Source organism: Cottoperca gobio, chromosome 22 (genome assembly GCF_900634415.1).
Source record: "Cottoperca gobio chromosome 22, fCotGob3.1, whole genome shotgun sequence".
NCBI classification, from domain to species: domain Eukaryota; kingdom Metazoa; phylum Chordata; class Actinopteri; order Perciformes; family Bovichtidae; genus Cottoperca; species Cottoperca gobio.
Window position 1 is genome coordinate 9,513,627 of NC_041376.1, and position 22,269 is coordinate 9,535,895.

Genomic DNA, 22,269 nt, shown 5'->3' on the forward strand with positions numbered 1-22,269 from the left:
TAAAGAAGTTCAAAAATACAATAGAAATAGTAGAATAAAGTACTTAGTACATTCCACCACTGCCAAGGGTAATTGAATTGGCCCATTGATTCTTGAGTTGGAGTATGAAAAAAATAGCCACTACAGGTAGTTTAATCTTTTGAAATACATTGTTTTTTATAGTCATCATAACCTAAAATTGTAATAAGTCATTAGCAGTGACACAAAAATTGTTCAATTCTCTTATAATGGAGTTAAATTCCAAAATAAATCTCGCAGTCATTGCCAGAGTTGTCATGTAACAATCAAGTTCGGAATAAAGCAATAATAGATATAGGGAATTTTTAAACAGCCAAGTACATTATGAATCAAATAAAATTAACAGAAAGACCAACCTTTGTTTATAAAATGTTTTATTTATGTTAACATAGCTGATACATAGGGATTCAAACAGTTCCACAAGGCTTTTGGGGACTACAATTGAATGAATAGCAAAACAATAGTGGTCCAAATCTCTAATGACAATCACTGGACAGACTAACAAATCACCCACTTTTAGGATGTGTACAAACCTGCATTGAAAATTACTGAACTTGACACTTGGACTTGTGTGTTACAGCATTGGTTCCCATTCCAGTGTAATATCTCAAGAGACATGCATGACAGAATTGTCTTCTTCCCATTAAAAAGGTCCCTGCATTTGTTCAGATAAGCCCCACCCCCCCCCCCCCCCCCCAAACAACAGGCATGCTTCAGTGAAAGAGTGGCATCATAACCAGGGCAGAAAGTGAGGATTTAACCAATTGGCACTACTTGGCTGTATTATAGTATTTGTTGCCAGCATGTAAAGTGCACTAGCTTTCCCTGCAGTATGAAAATTTCATCCGTTTGAAGTTCAGCTGCTGTAACCGTACCATGTAAATGTGTAGAGACAGACACACTTAAAAAAGGTATGGGGGGAAAACTAGTTTTTAAATCAAACATTTATTTAGGAAATAAATCCAAACTGTCTCAATTGATTTGAATAAGCTTCCAGTTGTTTAACGATGGGACTTAAGTTTTCTTGCCTCTAAATTGAGCTAGGGGGTCTGATACCATGTCAAGCTATTAATCACTTTTCTACAGCTGAAACTGCACAAATGGGAAGGCCAGGACAAACACAAACCAAAGGAATGGAGGGTTTCTCTTTACATCAGTCGTCCAAATCTACATTTTGAAAAGAATGATTTATTTATTATTATTTCCTTACATGACTCTTTTCAGCAATGGGTTTCATTGGTAGAATGTTTGAGTGGAGCAATAAAGGAATGAAGGATGTGTAAAAAGTTTTTTTTTTTTTTTCTTCCTTTTGTGTTTTTTGGAGATGATCTCAACATCGAGGGCTTGCCGTTTCTAGTTCTCATTGTCGCAGCCCTCTCGTCCTTCTCCAGCATCGGCCTCCTCAGTAGCATTGTCCGATGTCCATAACTGAGTAGAGAAACACAGATATGTGTTAAAAATACAGTAGAATACAGCCAAATATCCAGACTCCTTCACCATACTGAATTTTGATGATTTAGTTTATTAAAAATAGACATGCTAAGAAAAAAAATAAATAAATAAATAAATCAGCTCTTATTTACACGTTCTATAAAGCTTTAAGTTGTACTTTGTAGATGCACTCTGTAATTGGCAGCGATTACACATTAGACATGTCTCTGTACACACCTGAAGTGATGAGGTTTTGATTTACACAACCATGTAGACACATTTGAAGTACAAATGCTAAACCTCTCTTTTTATAACAGTATTTGAAACTCCCTTTCCGACAGAATCTGCAGGGAGAAGGGGGCGTATTTCCCCAAACAGGCGATTCAACAATTGTAGTAGTGTAGTAGGATATGAGCTCCTCTTTCTGGCAAGAGTATCGTTCATACACATTTTGGCCAATGGCCTTTCTAAGACTTTAACCTTATTTTAATATCCAAATATTCTGTGAACTGTGAATACATGCAAGTTTGTATAATATTGGGTGAAGGGGTGTCGTAATATACCGGTATTTACAGTAACCGTGATATTTATTTAATAATAATCAAACATTGATGTCCTATTAATACACATAATATTGTGTAAATAATTAAATGCTTCTTAAATTATTTCAGACTATTTCCCTAAAGTCTTCTTTTGACCAAAGGCGAACAGTCGAGGCTTACATGGGATGTTGTTGGTTTTGTGTAGTAGGAGAAGTTGCCCTCGGCCCTCATGCGTTTTGCACCCCAGCCCATTGTCCCCAGGTATATGCACTTGGTATGATGATGCAATTATTTTTAAGGAGGTTTTGCATTTTGCCTAAGAAATCCGCTGCTTTTTGTTTTGGTGATAACTCTCTCAATTCAGTTTGCTTATTGCAATGCTAAAGCTGGACTAGCGTCTTAATTTTTGTATCAGAGCTGGAATTATCATAAGTAGTAGTTTGCTTTTTTCCCCCGACAAGGGGAGAGGTCAGAGGACAATTAATTTGCCAAAAAGTGACAAAACACACAATAAACAATTTTTGTGCCATGTGAGAACAGAACACTCACTGTCAGGTTGTCTCTGAGGAGCTGCATGATAAGAGTGCTGTCTTTGTAGGACTCCTCATTTAGCTTGTCGAGCTCTGCAATGGCATCATCGAATGCCTGTAAGAAAAAAGGAAACTGTTAACATTTGCAACATAGTAAAACTGCAAACATGGGAAAGTGACAGATTTGTTAGAAAGTCTACAGACCTTTTTAGCCAATTCACAGGCTTTCTCTGGAGAGTTAAGGATCTCATAGAAGAAGACAGAGAAGTTAAGCGCCAAGCCCAAGCGGATGGGATGTGTGGGATCCATCTCAGTCTTGCTGATGTCAAACGCATCCTGGTACGCTGTCTGTGAGTCAGTAATGGTCTCTGGAGGAAGAATTGAAACAGAATATAATAGTCTATGCATGTATGTAGATGTGTTATGCAACCTCAAAGCTATTTAAAAAATATTGAATATTGGAATTCAAGGTTGCACAATGACAATTGGACACAGACAGTGGTAATAATTTGATATTCATTCAGATTTCCGGAAGTTGTTAACTTGATTAAAACGTATTTTGGGAACTAGAACATTGTAGACATTAAGAGAGACAAAATAACTCTTGAATAACAGCTCACAGCCAATATTAGTATTAAAAGACATGCCCATGTACAATGTCTGCATCAGCACACCAATTTCCTTAATAGGATCTGAAATACACAATGCTAATAAGAGAACAGTGAGGGCAGGTGTGGACGAATTGCAGTCACTACACATTTTTCTATTTAGGAAAGCTGGAGGCCAATTTGCTGCCACCCACTCCTGCTATACCGTCCTATGAGATGGGGCCCTGTGATCACACGGCTGTGACGCATTGCCCTACTTTACGTCATTTAAACAAACTTTTCTAAATAAAATAAATGAAGTACAACTGTGAACTCACTTTCTTTGGCATCTACCCCGGCAACTTCAGCGAGGTATCTATAGTAGTCCCCCTTCATCTTTAGATAGAAGACTTTGCTCTCGGCATTTGAGGCTTCCTTAATTAAATACTGCTCCAGCAGTGTCTGTGAAGACAAAAATTGTCAGATCAATTTAATTGGTCACTGAGCAAATATTTAACAGTTGAACAGAAAGACTTGGCACACTGAAATTTGACTGACAGATGAAGAGACGATATTTGTCATTCACTGAAACAGCAGACAAGCTATACATTCAGAAAATAGTTACCAACAACGCTGTCAAATTGGGCACAAATTATGGTGAGAACAAACATCCATATTGCATGTTACAACACTAAAATAGGTGGGGCTCACCCATTTTAAATGCCCCCTATAGCCTCCTTCCACCAGAGAGCACTACTCCCTCTGCCCTTCATAGCTGCTCATGATTATTGAGTACAGTTCTGCTCCATCAGGAGTCAAGTGCATTGGCTCACCCTGTGTCATTTAGAAGAAACATTTTTGCTCCGTGTCTGTTTCAGCTAAAGCCTCTCCAAATTGTGTACAACCAGGACAGGTCTCTAGTGTGCCCACAACTGTCTTCTGCCCCAGATTACACACATTTTTCAAGAAGCACTCTCCTCCTGACAGCACTGTAGAGCAACATTTGGTGTCTTATTGCAGATTTTAATAGTCTAGGCTTTCCCATTTCATTCCCTACTGAAAATTACTCACAAAAAAGGAACGGCTGGGGTCAGATACAAGCGCTGCCTGCAGTGCGACATATTCCCAAAAAACATCTTGGAACCGCAAGATTTATATTTAAGAAATATATAGAAAGTAACCATGCATATTCAAAAAACAAAGTCGATTTCAACTGTGCTTAGCATTTTCAGGATTTGCTTCCATCTATATAGTGCAGAAATAAGATAACAGCAAGAAGAAAATGTTTGGTGATTTTACTACTACATGAACCCTTTCTATTAGATCACCTACAAATTTGAACTTAATTACACAATATTTAGCAGCACAGTGGAATTAAACATTAATTTAAACAACCTTTAGATAATTAACAAATGTATTTAATCTGTGCTTTCCCACTGAACATGCATAGTTGCTTAAAACAGCAAAAGGATTTGAACAGTATAGTAGTAAAACATGTGGTAATATAGCTGAAATAAAAAAACAAGTGTTATAAATCACATCCTGCGATTACACTCTAGGACATCTAAATCATCAGTCTTTAAATGGACATGGGAAGATTAGCCGAGCTAATCTGTATCATTGAAACCATGGCTTGTGCTTAATTTAAATGATTTAGAGAATAGATTAACTGATCTCTCAGAATGAAAACCCTGATGACAGTCCTGACTAAGTTGCATTTAGAATAGATTTAAACTATAACTAAAACTAAAAATAAAGTAAATCGAAGAATATAAGAGCTTCCCCTTCCAAACCCTGGGAGAAAGAAACTGCCCTTGTCTGAGCCAAACCCACCCTATGAGCCACTCCCCAGTCATTTACTGACACAAAGATTGGCTCAGCCCAAACATGCGCATGTCTCAAGTGCTAAGCATTCCTCTTTCACTGCATACTCTGCACAATAGACAAGAAAAGGGGTAGCCTCACTCTCAGTGCTTTCACACAAAGCTCTGATTTCAGTGACCAGTACTGACAAGAAAGCACCAACAGTGTTACTGCAGATTAAAGCCAGACTGGTTGTGAGCGAGTACTTTTACATGTCAGAAATTGATATTTTTGTATTTACGTATGACTAATCAGTCATTATCAATTGAATTAGCAGCACGACTAGCTGTGAGGTGTTTTTTATTTTTATTACCTCAGCTAATGTGATAATCGGACACAATGACTGTACAAGAAATGTCCTACCACTAGAATACCAGACAAGCTTGTACTGGAAATTCAGTTAGAATAACCCAATTTACATTTTTGTGGCATTTTATTTGTTCTGAAGCTTCAGATGTCGAGGTACAGTCTACTGTGTCATTTTCTGAGGAAGAGTGTATAGCCTGAATTTACTCAGCTGGCCTCCCGTCTGGTCCACAAGCCCTACATTCACATCCTGTGTGGAAACTGGTGCCCAAACACCCCCAAGCCCATGCTGCCTCCTAAGTGAGACCTGCTTTTAGCTGAGATGCAAGGCCTTCTGGTTTCACAGTCTGCTGTGAAGGAAATCGAGACAGAGGGGCCCACAAGCAGCTTACTTCTCTATTGCGGTCTCTGCGCTTCTGCCTTTGTGGGTGCATAACTAACCTGTCAGGCTTCTGCAGACAAGTTAATGCATGAGGGCTGACACACCCTCCTCCGCTGACAAACACCTCAGTCAACACTCACCAACAGAGATCCTGAACGCTGAGTCACAGCTGTGCAAGTGCATATTATCAGGAGCACATATGGAAAACTGGTTAGAAATGTATGGCATAGGCAGCTTTTCAGTGCATTTGTAAAGACAGCAGCTCATCAAAATTATCTCTATCTTACAGCTAAGCTTCCACCCAGATCTCCTCTAATCCATTATCTAGGCAGGCTAGAAATAATGCAAAGCACCAATCTGTGCTGTAGCATTAGATTAAACAAGAGGTGAAACTATACACCCCCCAGTATTCCAGTAAAGCTAAGCCTTGAAATGTGAGTAATGTCTGAGAATGCATTTAGCTCTACCGTCAAGCACAGCCTCATTGGGTTCGATGAGTGGCTCTGGAGGGTGTCATTTTGATAATCTGTAGAAACTGGGCTTCAGGGAATGTATGAGTTGTTTAGGCATGTCAATTCTTGCACTTGGCTAGCCACAAAAGGCTTCTATCTGCCAGATGGGACTACATAGATACTGAACATAGCACAGTTTTACAGTGCACAGATTATACAGCCCGTCTTTCCTGTGTGTCTTGAGTTCTCTATCCACCCATTCAGACACACCTTGCTGGTGTAGTCACTATGACCTTTTGTCAGATTACACCCTCAAACGGTTTCAAGTCCATTGTTCTAAATCCAGATTCCCAAAAGGCAGGAACAGTGGGAGGACTACATAATACTTCATTGTCCCCCAGCCATATTTATACAACAGAGGAGCTCACAGGAAACCATTTGACACACATTATTGGATTAAAAATAATCATGTGTCACTTTAAATTTCGTGACTACAGATGTGGCATGAAGACAGACAGCTTTGAAATACTCAATGCAGACATTTTAACCTTCAAGTTGACCACATATTTATTTTACAAATTTCTAAGGGTATCCCTAAATATCTAAACTACACCAGAGGTTTCTCTTAATACAATAAAACTCTTCAATCCCTCACCACTTGCCGCAAGAGCTAGAGTACTATTGAAACTACACTGCAGTTGTAGCAATCACTGATGACACTTGGTTCAATTATAATGATGCAGTGGTGAGCTTGCTTTTTCCAGGAAGGGGGTCTCACTCTCACATTCAGGTAATATGGATCTAAGCTGCAGACTTCAAAATAGGGTAGACATTTAATATTTTACCAGAACGTTGCCGCAGATCTCTTGCAGCTCCTTTTCCACCTTCTCCCGATACTCCTTGACCATCTGCCTCTTACTTTCACTCTCCTCGTTCTTCTGTCCAATACTGGACATTACCCTCCATGCGGAACGCCTCGCCCCAACCACGTTTTTGTAGGCGACGGACAGCAGGTTCCTCTCCTCGTTTGACAGCTCCTCTCCCTGCTCTGTAACCTCCTTCATCCAATTTGCCATGTCGTCGTAGCGCTCAGCCTGCTCGGCGAGCTTGGCCTTCTGAATAAGATCCGGCCTCTGCATAGTTTTTATTTCTTTGGGGACTGATGGACTGGAAATCCGGGGGTATGCGACAATCAATTGATTGTTGAGTTGAAGAATGCGTGTGGCAAGGGATCGACGGTGTTATTCCCCACAGTTACGTTACAAGCTGCGAAAAGGAGGAGACACAATTATTAGGTGTCGATAAAACTATAACCATAGGCAACTGGAGTGCAAAATAGCCCGCCCATCACCATGACATGAAAAGAACATGCATCCGCCTGGTTTTATGCTGGAAAGGTAAACCATCTAGGAAACGTTAACAGCAGTCATTTAATTGCTTGTAACGGATAGAAATCGTTTCCAGAAACATTTACTTTTAATTACAAAATTACCAACCTGCTTTCACCACAATAACGTAACGCCCACCATTTATAATTAATTGCAGGGTAAAATAACGAACACATTCTGCCTTTAAAAAAGGTTTCTAAACTGAGGTCAGCTAACGTTACTATCATCGGAAGGAAAGATCTGCTGGCAGAAGCCCGTTTCGCACAGCAACCCGCCACAAAGCTGTCTGCGGCTGCTAGCTAGCAAGTTAGCAAACGCTAGTTGGCGTTAGCTACATCGGCCACTCCTTTCAATAAAAAAAATGTCACGTTAGCGTTACTCATACGAAGCACTAAACGAGCCACAATATGTCAGTTAGGCGATAAACCAGCGAGCATATTCTTAAAGGAGAGGGAAAATAAAAGTACTTATCGTGTCTGACCTGCGGAAGTCCAAAATTGCTCCTGAAATTGATCCGATTTGAGAGGTTGGTCAGAAAGGCAAAGAACGGCAACAGCAGTGAAAATACAACTGAACGTGCTAAAATAGGGCGGTTCATCTGGATGTTGACTCTCCAATCATAAATCGTAATCTTATTTGATTGACATGAAGATTCAGTTGTTTAAACGAATAGTTGTTTAGTGCGGGGGAAAGAGGCGGTCCTTCAGGCATAGTTTGACAGACCGGAACGCTGCAGCGGCTGGGTCCACGGGGTTTCCTCCAATTAGAGCAAGGGATGAAGACGTCATCGTATTGCCATGGCAATGCTCGTCCAATCACTCCCTGCTTTCACACGCTGTAGTTCACTGTAGGCGGGTGTGGCACTCACGAGACATTAATCTTTCTTAAATGTTTATTCAAGGATTTTTTTGTTATTTTTTATATTGTTCATATCCCGACACCAAAACTAACATTAACATCGAATGTGAGCGTCTCACAAGAATGGTCTGCATTGTCCAAACCTGCTTATTTGTCTGTGCCTTAGGCTTAGACCTCCATTGTTGTCCAAAAACTCTTAACTCTCATCCTACCAACATGTAGTAGCCTAACATACAAGGACTACAATAACCTACCATAAGAAACAACAATGAGAGCAACATGTTAACTTTTCTTCTCAAAATATTATTTGTTATGTAATTAATGTCAACTGAAAAAAATAGCATTTCGTGTCTCTTCAAAATGAATGAGTGCCCACAAGCCCCTGATTGTGTGTGATACTTTAAATTATGGCTCATATCAAACATGAACTCAATAAATAGTTGATACTATTAAAACTGCATAGGTGGAATTGGTTGCTTTTGGCTGGGGTCCTCAAGGTCCTTAATACATTGGTATTTTAAAAAAGAGGATACATTAATTTATACTAAAAACAATGCTTTGAAGCCACTAAGAATACATTGATTGACAGTCATGCACATTTGTTGGTGGATTAAGGGTTAAACAAAACATATACACACATTAAGCCTCCCAGTTGCACTGAATGGCATGTTCCTTCATTACTAGGAATATAAGCACTGTAGTTTTTCCCCCCAACTCTATCCCACAAGCTTGCTGAATTCTTTAGTAAGAATGGCCATGGAGAAGTTGAAAAGTATTGAGAGCTGGACTATCAGTGAGTTTGACCTTCAATGAGATTTGTTGACAGTAATTGAAATGTAGAATAACTTGGAAATTGTACATTTGTTCACCATTTATCATTCTCTTTTTAGTCAACATTGTAGTTTAAATGTCTATAACAGCAGGGTGCATATAAGTTACAAAGAGGGGTCTGTGGATTTTCTCCCAGTGTTATGATGAATCCTACCATTTTAAGTAACACTGTCACGTCTGGTTCAACTTAAAGCATTTCATCTGTTGCATATCCTACAGGAACACAAACCTATAGATGAACACACTCAAGGTATCTCAGTGTTGGGCTGTGCTGTCCCACTGTGGGTCTGGATGAAAATGGCCTCTGTACATCCTGAGAAGGATCAGCTTCCACTCAGGAATGTCCCCCCTTGAACAACTGAAATTATACCTGAAACCTTTTGGCAATAGGTAGCAAAAATTGACTCACACATGCTGTGCTAGTAACTTTGCTTTTTAAAGTAATACTTTACCCAGAAAATGACCATGTGTTACCTTGAATTCTTGAAGAAAACGTTGTTTTTATTGCATGCCTCTACGAAGAATTAAAAAAACAGAGAAAAGTCTTGATGAATTCTCAAAAAGAAGTAAATAGTGTATTTGTTGGGGATTATTTTCAGCTGTGGATTTAGTGCCCTGGTGAGTATTTATGGCACCAGAAAGAACATTTCACTACCATGACAACTGGGAAAAGTCATGCAGGATCATGTGATTTAATTAAAAGCTCCAGAACAATCAGAGAAAACCCAAGAAGAAACTCAACTTTAAAGCCAGCATGAACTAAAAAAAAACTAATTAAAATGTTCAGAAAAAAACGGGACTTTTAACATGTACTCATGACAATCTGCTGATGAAGATAATGGTATATCATTGAAAGTGCCAGATCAGCACTAAATGGACCTTGAGATGAGATTGCTATGTTCATTGTAGTAAAGCAATATGTCACCCAGTGCAGTGTGGCTCACTGATTTTTGTTTTTTGGACGATGGAGCTCTGTGGCACAGAGGAAAAAGCTATATCAGACTTCGGCTTCACAGATAATGCTTGTTAGTAAGAGCAATTCAATGTTGGTTTTGATCTTTTCATCGGGAAATACTGAATATCAGACAAGAAGGACACTTTGCACATTTATTTCATGAGACAGGTGCGTAAAGAGGGACACGTCATCAGGCAAATGGTTTGTGACAATGAGAAGTCTGCAACCAATCACACATTACATTTCCCACAATAGGAAGGCATAAATAACAAACCTCAATTAAATCACCAATATCATATATGGAGCTGAAAAAATAAAACGCTCTGTATAGTAACAATCATAAAAGTGCACCAACATGCTTACATAAAATGGGTAAAATTAATGCTGAAAGCCACAAAGGCTAAACTGCATTCTCATTAAGATACATATACAAATATTGCAGATCATATTTGAAGATACACATGTAAGGATACATGGAAATTGAAAAATTAGCATCAATAAATAAATAGAAACCTTCATGATCATTATATATATATATATATATATATATATATATGTTAAATATCAATAATACAATTTGAATACAGACTAGAGCCAAATCGGGCCAGTGGCGTAAAATGGTCGGGCCCCTTCGCCCCCCTTGCTCAGACCACGCCCGTCATTGAACTCGTCCTTCATTTTGATCTCAATTACACATCTGTAAAGTTTCATGACTGTAAATATCACTGGACATAATTTTTCATATGTGTTGCTGCAAATACAACAGATGTACATTATATGTGCATTAAAGGGATACCTGTACATCAATGTGTCAAACAGCTTCTTGTGTATGGCACTTATCTCTAATAACTCTAAAATAATACAGTAGCTCAAACACCATGTAACATCTGTCTCTGCCTGAGAAAATATTCAAACGCAGTTTCTATTCAAATCTCATTCCACCCTCTTCAATGGTCTTTTGTAAGCCAGTTCCTTCTCTTACACAATTCAAACCTTGTCACTCTGACCTTTGTGCTTCCTTTATCCCCACCTTTGCACTACCTCTCAGTCACAGAGGAAGGCGTGACAAACTGCTGAGGTCATGACAAGGCGTGGGCTTACGTAATGTGTACAAACCCCTCTGGGTTTTGGTTTCAGCTGAAACCTTTCTGCCTGACAACAGCTCTTATTCAGTAGCTATCTATTTTTAGGTGTTTAGTTTTATTTTGTATATATTTAGGTTAAAGTATTTCTATATTTTCATTAACCTTCCTTACACAGCTATATATATTTTCTTTATCCATGTACTGTATTTTACATAGTTATACATGTATATGTAGTTATAATTGTCATTGGCTCATGTTGAATGTCTATTGTTGTAGAAATCATTTTATGAAAAATTAAATATAAATCACAAAATACAGCCTCAGTTTTCAAAATAGTACTTAACTAAAAGTACCAAAATATTAATATCTAAATATAAGTAAAAAAAGAAGAAGTTCTTATTCTGCACAATGGCCCATTTCAGAATAATATAGGTCTATGTATTATTGAATTATAATGATTGATGCATTACTTGTTGTTGCTGGTGAAGGAGGAGCATATTTTATTTTGTTATTTATTTTATTTGTACTTAATACTGCTTGTGAATATTACTGAGGGATCAATAAAGTTGTATCTTGAATACTTAGTTACAGACTAGCTCTAGTTAATGGTTGGATTTAATTTCTACATCACTACTCACTCCCAGGCTATTAGTGAATAATAGTGAAGGTCGACTGCAGGCCTGCTCCTGAACTGACTGAAGGTGACGCCAGTTGTCTGGTGACTTGTTGGCAGTGAGGAGTCACAAGTGATTTAAGGAAACATTCAAACTGAATCACAGTGTTATCCGGGTCACTTTCACAATTCATCCTTTAAAGACTATAATACAGATAAGACCCTATCTTCTTAATCATAACTGTGGTTTTCACCAGATGCTATTTATTTTAGCTGGATAATGTTGCAGGTGCATTTTGGCCATATTCTTCTGTCATTGTTGGCACTGTAAGGAGTAACTATTGACACATATGCAAATCATGGACACACACATTTTACAAGGAGTATGAAGTATAAACTTTCATTTCTTTTAAATATTATTTTGAAAGTGTAAAAAGTGTTAAATCCTTATTTTGCATACTTTACTTTTAATTGGTAAAACAAGTTAATAAAAAAGGTTAAAATAAATATTAGTGGTTCAACTCTGCAGAGCATCTAGAATCTTCTCCCAGATCATTAACACTATAAAGTCTGATGTAGCAAATACTATGTATTAACTATATCATTGATTTTACATCATAAATAATTGCTTTCTCATATATGCTGTATGTTATCATGGATCTGTTACCATCATTTTCTTCTCTTTTTCAGCCAACAATGCAGTTCAGGATACGACTCAATACGATACTGAACAGGAAAGAACATTTAGGTTAACATCCTGTATATTGTCACACCTAAACACACAACAAGCATTTTTTTTTGTTGCCTTTATAGTCATGTACTTACCTATGTTTTAGGACTCAACTGTACTCTGTGGACATGAATTCTTTACTATTTAAATATCTTCAGTGAAAAATGCAATTGGACTTTCCTACACAACGCGGTCCTCTCCCTCAACTTTAAAGTCTATATTTGAATTACCACTTACACTCCATAGGCTAAAAACTAAGACATCTATTTCTGTTATTAGACATGGCGCTCTCAGATGAAGAGTCTCTTGTCCACAGTAGGCCAGATGGCTATAAATAGTAATGGTTAATAGGTTGGGAAATCCCATGGCATCAGCTCTAGTTTTGAGCTGCTTGTATGAATATTAGCCAGCAGCATGGCAGCTTCTCTAGCTCAGGTTCACATTTCCCATTGTTTCATCTGATATGTGGAGCAGCAAAAATATCACGTTTAAAAACTCAAATGCTGTAGTGGACAATAATAATTCTCTTTGCACCATGGTATCTATCTGATCAATAATCCCTGGGTGTATTAGGCCTTTTGGGTATTGTAAATCAGTGAGAAGAACCTCTTCATGGCAGTATAGGAGTTGTGTATGCTGCTAGTGCTCTGGAAGAACAGTAAAAGGTTAGGTCCCAATCACAACTAGACACATCGCTATAGGCCGCTTCAAAAAACGCCATGGCAAAGTGATTCGGGCAAAACAGCGCTGTGTGCCTGTACAGAAGGACTGCGCGCACAACTGGGAGGTCAAATGTGATTAATGGGGAAAAACAGGAAATAATCGGGTGACCTTGAATTATATAGTTCATCTTCATTTTATACCGCTTATAGCAACCGTTTGTCTGTATTCACCATTGTTCCCCTGTTCCTACAACAACTTCTGGCATCAAACAGGAAGGAAGTGGTACAGTAATGAAGCTCAACTCTTGCTTGATTCGATTGACATTGACGAGGAATGCGACTACACGCCTTGGGCTGAGAATATTGGGTCTTTTATGTGCATCTAAAACAGGCTAGAAAAGTGTGAAGTGCAAGAGAGGAGCGCAAGCCAGGCGTGCTGTACCCTAGGAAAACTATGATTTTGCTGATGATATAAGGGGGTTTTAGGAATGATAAAATATTATATTAATATATTGATAATATATATTTGAGCTTTATCAGGTCTTGCACATACAGTACTGTACACCTTGCTGTGTTGAGATGTAAAAGAGCATTAATGGCTCGGACAGGTTTGGTGCTTGATTAAAAGGAAGGACATGCGTAGACTTCTTATTTAACAGCAGAGATAAAGAAGCTTTGATTTTAGAGATAGGTCAAATTATATTCTATTACAGACTATCCACCAGAGAATATCGTTAAAATTGCATGTAATGTGTGCACACACACAACCACTGCTGTGCTCACACACACGGAGCACTTTAATAATTTCTCTCATTTGTGCTCTTGCAAATGGACTTTGTAAGTTTCAACAGCATATTCACAGTGTTTGTGTGTGTGTGTGTGTGTGTGTGTGTGTGTGTGTGTGTGTGTGTGTGTGTGTGTGTGTGTGTGTGTGTGTGTGTGTGTGTGCGTGTGTGTGTGGAGCTGCTGATGGAAAGACGTTGAATAATAGATGAAGCTATTTTCTGAACCTCATTAGGTTCTTGTTCTTTGTTTAAGAAATATCAATTTCCTCTTTAATAATATGTTCCTTATTTGCTCATTTCATTCTGTAATGCAGAAACTGATTAGAAGATGTTTGGATGAATTCATTGACAAATGTAGGCGCGATGACTTGTCTTTCTGAGCATTGTGAACCTCGTTGTGTTTACTTAGTGGCTCGTGACTTGACAAATGACTGTAAGAGTAGAAAGTGGTCCGTGCTCCACACCTGGCAATGGTGGCAGGTTGTCGCATGGCAATTAGGCCTCTGCAGTTCACAGCCCATCTCTCAGCTCTAATTAGAGGTAATTAAACACTTTCTTTCACTCTCTTACAATGTCTCACACACAGACACATACATGCACAGATGAAAGCACACACTAGGATTTCAATAAGGTCTAGGCTCTAATTAAATCTTACATAACTGAATTATCAAGTAGGATTTAGACTCTCCTGCTGCATTTCAGTAGAGTCAATGTACTTTTACATCGTAGCTTGTGCAGATTTCGCTGACGTGCTGAGCTTCCTCTCCACTTATCTGTCCTCACACTGAAAATCAGCTTCTGCACATTTGCATCCACTACTCTTTAAACAGAGGTTATGCGCTAAGGCCTGTGTGGAAAAATGCAATGCATAAACTGCTTAGTGTGTGTGTGCGTGTGTGTGTGTACGTGCGTGTGTGTGTGTGTGTGTGTGTGTGTGTGTGTGTGTGTGTGTGTGTGTGTGTGTGCATTAGTTAGCTTGGTATGCAGGTTGCATTCACTCTCTCATTCTTTGACTGCTTATATGAATAATACATCACCTGTGCTCACTAAAGTGCTCAACACTGTAGAGATTCACAGCACCAAAGCTTTATATACATATATACTATATATATATATGTGTGTGGGTGTGTGCCCATATACATGTTGACCTTTCTGTCAAATAGGACATGCTCACTGCAGCCATCACTGTACAGCATGACCTTCATCAAAGTCAGTTGAATTATATTTACTAACCATCTCCTCTCCTCTCATCTTTAAATGAAATATATTTACAATGTATAGTTAGTCTGTGCACTGGAAAGCAAACACAGCTTATATGGTGGCACCCTGAAACAGATGAGTAATCATTCTCCGATGCCCCGGGGTTTGGAGAACCTGTTTCAGTAGTGAATGTTTTTCTTGACACACAAAGATTTGCGCATGTTACATTTAATTTAAGCAACTAAAAGTACAAACGATGAAGGACAGCTTTGTGTCAAACTGATGGGCTCACAGTAGGGTGAATATAACACACTCTTCTACATATTCACTATTCAAGGAATGACAATATTTGTAAAAAGCAAAGAGTAATCCCTTTGGTTTGAAAATATGTCCGTCTTTACATGGAGTTTTGCTGTGTACACTTTCATTGACCTGTGTTGCCATTGATGTGGGTTGCAGTGGTTTGAATTGAGCCCAGATATATTAATCATTTGTTTTGCAACCAATGAAAAAGAAATGCAGCAAGTACGCCTTTCCATAGATCCCTCAGGGATTGCTCCTATACTATAAAACACTGGGTCTAGTGGTAAATGAATGTTCATAAAGGGCAAGTATTTCTGTATGAATCCTTTTCCAGTTTTGGATAATCCCCAAAATGTGCGTGTGAGCTCAAATCTTTTTGCAATCCTTCCAGCACAAAATTGTTTAACTTGTGTCATATTTTAAGACAAATAAAGGAGTTCTAAGATACATTGCTTTTAATTTTAATTTCCAATTCTACATTTAGTGATTTTGAATCCTGAATTGAGGTGAATCGAGGTGCAGTACCCTTCAGCCACTGTCCTCTGTGTTTTTTGTCTCCTTCCCCACCTCCTCTGCTTTTACATAGAGTCTGCTCACTGCCAGTCCTCCCTCCCATCTCTCTCTTCACTCTCTCTGTGTTTCTCTTGACTGACTCAGCCTTTCCGTGGATGCTCGACAGTAAAACATGTTCAGACACACACATATGCGGTGGCTCATCACTGGCAGAAAATCATGCTGCTTGTTCAGAGCTGTGCCCGTTTTCGCTCTCCACGTCCTGTTCTTTTAACAAGCCTGGGTGAAGCACCTAAATTAATATGTCTCTCTCCCCCAGCACTCCCCCCCCACACTCCCCCCCACACACACACACACACACACGTACAACATGCTGCAGCACTTCCATCCTGGAAGCTGCGGCCTCCAAGCTTCGTTCCGCCTCGCTGCAGTGCAGAGTGGAGTGGCAGTTGGCTGCAGAAGAGCCCTGAGCGAGCTACTCTCTGGCAGGATTTTGCGCCTCTCAGTCAGGCTGCTCAGCTCATGTTGTACTAACTGAAGGGGGGTGAGCAGGGGGCTTAAGAGAAAGGGAAAGACAGATCAGAAATGTAGGATGTAATATGATAAAGGTATCATTAAAACAAATGCTTTTGGGTTTCTGCAGCAGTGGATGAAATGTGTATAAATGTGTATATATTACACCACCAAAATCCAGGTTTCCAGGAGGTCAATTTTGAATACAGTAAAGTAACCATAGAGGGCTGCAGGGATGACATACTTTTTTGGCCAATCCAGAAGTTAGCACCGCACAGGTTCCCTTGACAAAAAGCCAATGGGATGTTTGGATTATTGCCGAAAATCAGTTTTTTGGCAAACACAAGTTTATGATACTTACACGTTTTGTTCAACAAGATAACCGTATGGATAACAAATAAACACCACTTTTAGGATTTTTGAAGCTCAATGCAATGCAAAGTAAAAAGCACCACCACTGAGTAGATGAGTTTTCCCGTGTTCGGAGTGAAGCTCTCATTTGTCATTAATCCCACTTGTTAGCAACCGCCTTTTTAAAGACACGTAAAAGCTTCAAAATTCACAAGTGGGGTATTAACTTACGCATTTCATGTTGTAGAAGCATAAAATCTCTTAAGCTTGTGTTAATCACCGACCTTATTCCAGGCATCTAACCAAAAACCCATTAGTTTCACGACGAGGGATCTGGACGTGCAAAAATGCTAACTCACTTCCAGGTTTTAGGACTCATTCCTGCACCACTCTTTAAGATGCTGATGTAGTGGCTGTTTTATCACTGTCTGCATTAATCTTGAAGTTAGACATGCAGGGAAGCCAATCTCCAACTCAGCACTGCGGAGAACTGTCGTCGAGGTCAACGAAGAGCAGATCAGAACAGACTGATCAATGAGGCTCCTAAGGAGGCAGGATTGCTCTATGAAACGTGCAGCAGCTTTATGGAACAACTCAAGAAATCATAAACCTGAAAAAGGAGAAAGAAAGAAAAGAAAACAGGGTTTGAAGACATTGAGTCCATCTCCACCATATTCCAGTTAGCCAAAAAAGTAGGGCCTAAAATGTATTGCGGCACTAAGGGTTTAGCCTTCAGGGCTTTCTGGCAGAAAGGGTCAATTTAACTCATTATCTTTTCCTAACCAAGATGCTTGATGTTTAAACCTAAGGAGTTTTCTGGCAGAAAGCCATGAAGGCTAACTTCTCCCATGTGCTTAAAAGTCGGTTTAACTTTACAGTGCAGATGAGTCATGTGTTTTATAGCTGCACAGCAGGTTTTGTCAAGCACAAAATACAAAAAATACATGTTGAAATTATTTATTTGAGCTTGGAATAAATTGTGTTTACTAACTCAGTTTGATCTGCCGGTCAAACTGATTGACTGCACAGCTTGCTGTTTGATTCACTCTGTTGATTTTTATTTACAATGGATTAAAGTGGGGAGAGGGGGAGAAACATTAAAACTGCATTAACATTTTGAAATATCCTACATTGGAAGATGAAAGCTGTCGTGATTCAACCTTGTTGTAGCACAGTTTGGCGATAGTGTGGAGGAGGGAAAGGTGTTACACAACAAGTGGGCTTCCAATACTCCCACCTACAGTACCAGAGACTCAGCCAAATGAAGCAGAGATAGGAGTAGGCTGAAGAGCTCCTATCTCTCTTTCATCTACCATCTGTCTCTATTCCTCCTTTCCCTCAATCCTTTATCCTTTGTGCTGCTGGTGTATGCACAACATAGCCCCTTTCTCTCCTGAGACTCAGAGGAAAAAAGGGTTTAATATTTAGATTTCTTTAAAAAAACATAATTTAAGTAATTGGGTTTTAAGAAACATGTCTCAAATATTTGTTTCTCAAACATATCCCTTGTAGTGGTTAAGAAATATAATTCAAGGTATTGTGCATGTGTTTAACTGGTTATACATACTGTGTGCATGTGTGTGGACAAGACAAATAATCTGAATCTTCCTCAATTATTTTAACAAAATCGTTTCTGCCTCACTCAATGCTCTGTTTCCTGAAGAATGGAAAATGGATGAAAAAATGAACACACATTTCTAAAATCTTAAAATGTTACACTCTCATCAATTAAAAAAACGACATCTGTATGAACAGAAACAATATATATTTTTCAAGTTGATCACGTATCTCCCTTACAGCCATAATAGTGTTTGCTGCAATTCTCTCCATTTTGAATAGACAGAACATGTGTTCTGTTGGCCACACCCCCATGTGTGTTACATCACTAGAAAGCACAGGATGTGTTTTTCACAGCACATTAATGCTGAAATTTAAATACTTTACATATAGTTTCAAATACAGGCCTCTGTTTCCTGTCCCCCAAAAAGGGCAAATATGAGCTGCCAGGTCTCAGAAACATGCAAAATCACCATTGGAATTAATATCCTTTTATATGCGCCATCAGCATTGTTGCTCTTTGTTTGCAAGGTACACACCCAAAATACCATCAGTCACTCTGTGTGAATGTTGTCAGGTAGATCAGACAGGAGGGCTGATTGGCTCCTGTGTCGACCTGAAGAGATGAGACGCAGCCAATTCTGCACAGGAATGCAGCCAAGAATGAAAGAGAGGCTGTATAAAGAGGGAAGTCTTTGTCCCAGGAAGTGCACATGATAAAGACATGTGTCTCCTGAGGGGAGTCGTAGGTATGTGATATGAGCGCATTTTGTAAAAGTGATAGGAAGCAGTGTTTAAAAGCATTTTATCTACACATTTAACACACGGAGTGATCTGGTGCATTTCCTTAGAGTAACTTTAAAACAGGAATATGTGTTTTTGTTCTTAATTGATCTCACCAGAGTTTCTTTTGTAGCGCATTCACTACAAATATATTCATTTCAATATATTTTACATTACAACTAATTATTTTGCTACTGTGTTTTAGTGCATTTCTTCTGCTGTTCCAGGCATCCATTGGTTTCTGTACAATATGAAAATGTGTTCACTGATTTTTTAAAACTTGCATGAGTTTTGTAATTAAGTAAACATCAAGTCTGGATTGTTTTCTCTTTTTTTTACCTTTGCATAATAATGCAGTTGAAGATCAAATACAAATAGTCTGCACTGTGTTACCTCATAACAATAAAGTAACTTAGACAAAGTTACCAATGCATACATGAAAGTTCATGTGATAGATTAGCACATTTCTTTCATGGTGCAAGGATATTTAGTAACCAGTCATGTCCACGTTCATTCGACTGTGATTAATTGTCATTTTATAGTTTATAGTATATTTGTTGATGTGTTCCGGTAGATTTTTCTTTATAGTTGTTAGTGTGATAGAGAGTATGTAACGGTGTTGCATGTAAATGAATGCTTTGGGACTGCAGGTAGAAATTAGCTGATAACTAATGTGCAGCATGTATTGAAATATTAAGTTACACGAGGTAGTCCTTCAAGTTGGTCACATTAAGGATGGTGTATGTGATTATATTCAATCAACAGTAAAACCATTTCTCACAAGCCTCTCCCTTCCTCCTCTGTGAAGTGAGATGGAAAGTTACTAAAGCTGTTTTTTATCATACCTCATCATACCTTACTCAAAGGTGAAATGAGTGCGGCTGTAACCCTCACAGTCGTACTCTGTAATCTGTGACTGGGCGTGTCCCCTGTGTGGCTGCTGATTAACAGTTTAGGACTAATAAATGCAGTGATTTGCTTATGACAAACAAAATAGCAACAGTTTGAACAAGACACTAACATTAAGCAAAGTGCAGATGGATGTCCTTTTTTTTTGTCTTTACAGGCGTGTTTAATGAGTCATCAGAGGGCAGGGCTCAACCACTGAACCAGTTGGCAAATACCTACTGCTCTGACTGTGCTGCAACATGTCTAGAGAGAAAGCCCTTGCAGCTAAATCACAGATGAGCAATATAAATGTAATTTTATAGTTACATTTATGTAAGACCATGAAGCTTCTGTAAACCAATGGATAGATGATTATAGCCACTTTTAGATTATAATCTATTGGATAACTGTATTATTTTGCAGCATAAATCAATAAAAATTAAATGAAACCTTATAAAAATTAAAAACAAGCGCCTATCGCAAGAAAAAAGGCTATCACATGGGTTTCACTACTGTGGAAAAAAAACCCTTCTAAATTGTTCTGTTGAGCCTCTCGACATCCTAAACCAGTCACTCAAGGGTCCCAGCTCTGCAGCGGGACGCTATTGCCACTACATCATTCATCAACCCGATGCAGCACATCACCAGCAGGGCTGATGTCTCCCTGTCCTGGCCAGAGGGACTTTTCCAGTGCAGCAGGGTGTTTGACTCCTGACCCCGAGTGATGATGTCAGCTCACTGCACAGAGGTCACAAACTCAATTATTCACAAGTAGCCTGCGCCTCACTTTGGATCAATATGCTGTATTGATTCATAGGTTTGGAGTGAATTCCAGTGCACCAGTTAAAACAGTATAGTACATTTAATGTGATGTTCTGGTCCAACTGGTTTCCTGATGTTTCCTGAAGGTGTTAACATACATGCAGCGGTGGACAGTACATATGTATAATTTTGAGGTACTTGTACTTTAGTATTCAAGAAATTAAAATTCCCCTCCAACTTTATCAGCTGCAACATGAACATATTAATATATTAATACATCAACAATTATTCTGCAATAATATAATGGTTATCATTCTGAAATAGGCCATTCTGCAAAATGAGTACTTTTACTTTTGGTACTCTTAATTGTAATGCCTTTAGCTTGTTACAGAGTATTGTTTACAGTGTGGTATAGATATTATTATATTGAGTTAGGATTAGGTAGGCCTATATTGTATATTATTACAGCATGGCTGATTGGAAATCTAGTAAGCTGATGAAGTGGACATTCACACAGTATAGTGCTGCATGGAATAATTAGCCACAGGAGATGGTTTGGGGCTTGTTGTTTATTATTAAGAGTCAGTTCCAGAGCTTTGCAGGCAAACAGCAGCAGAAAGGTCACTGGGAACAGGACACCAAATTCATTTCTAACGATTAAAAAAACACCCTGCTATAGTTTGCAGCTAAGATTTTGATGCTACTGTTATGTGATGCAAATGGTTTAACCATCACACACACCCACACGCTCACAGAACCACTCGCTTACATGCACATGCTCACCCACGGTTCCTTGTTCTGCAGTAGATTACAGCCCGCGGGTCGTGAAAAACAGAGCAGGCCATCATGAGTTTTCATCCCCTCCTCCCTCCCCTGATTATTCTAACTGACAGTGCACTCTGTCTTTTCTGGGTTGCCTCTGCATGCCTCTGGGGCACAGATTGGCACAGAGATAAACTTAGCAACAGCTAGCCGGGTCAGACTGCAGCCCTAATAGAGAGCGAGAGAGAGAGAGAGAGAGAGAGAGAGAGAGAGAGAGAGAGAGAGAGAGAGAGAGAGATAATGAGGAAGAGGAAGAGTGAGTGGGGGATATGCAGCAGAGTTACGAAGCATTTTAATGGAAATAATGAAGACTACAAAGTAAAAATAGAAGAGATAAACAAGAATGTTTAACACTTGAGTATGTAGTGTACACGTGTCATTTCTAGGAAACAATTTTTCACGTTCTTATCGAATTAGATGAGAAGAAGTTTAGCTGAGCACAAACACTGAAAACAGGGGAAACAGCTAGCCTAGCTCTGTCTCGTCCAGAGCTCACTGATTAACACATTGTTTCTGGTTTGTTTATATGGTACAAAATCCAAAGTGTTCTAACCATTGA

General features: G+C 38.9%; 1 protein-coding gene across 2 annotated transcripts; it reads right to left on the minus strand.

The window, feature by feature from the left end:
• Positions 1-374: 374 nt before the first annotated feature.
• On the minus strand, positions 375-8,135 carry LOC115027587 (14-3-3 protein beta/alpha-A-like). Of its 2 annotated transcripts, none has more exons than XM_029461004.1 (6): positions 7,981-8,135; positions 6,957-7,377; positions 3,447-3,570; positions 2,726-2,889; positions 2,541-2,636; positions 375-1,446 (listed from the first exon to the last, which is right to left on the minus strand). In XM_029461004.1, exons 2-6 carry the CDS (start codon positions 7,248-7,250, stop codon positions 1,372-1,374), a joined length of 753 nt encoding a protein of 250 aa, XP_029316864.1. In that variant the 5' UTR covers positions 7,251-7,377; positions 7,981-8,135; the 3' UTR covers positions 375-1,371. The 2 variants fall into 2 exon arrangements, with proteins under 2 accessions (XP_029316864.1, XP_029316865.1); XM_029461005.1 differs by lacking the exon at positions 7,981-8,135 and adding an exon at positions 7,608-7,896.
• Positions 8,136-22,269: the final 14,134 nt, after the last annotated feature.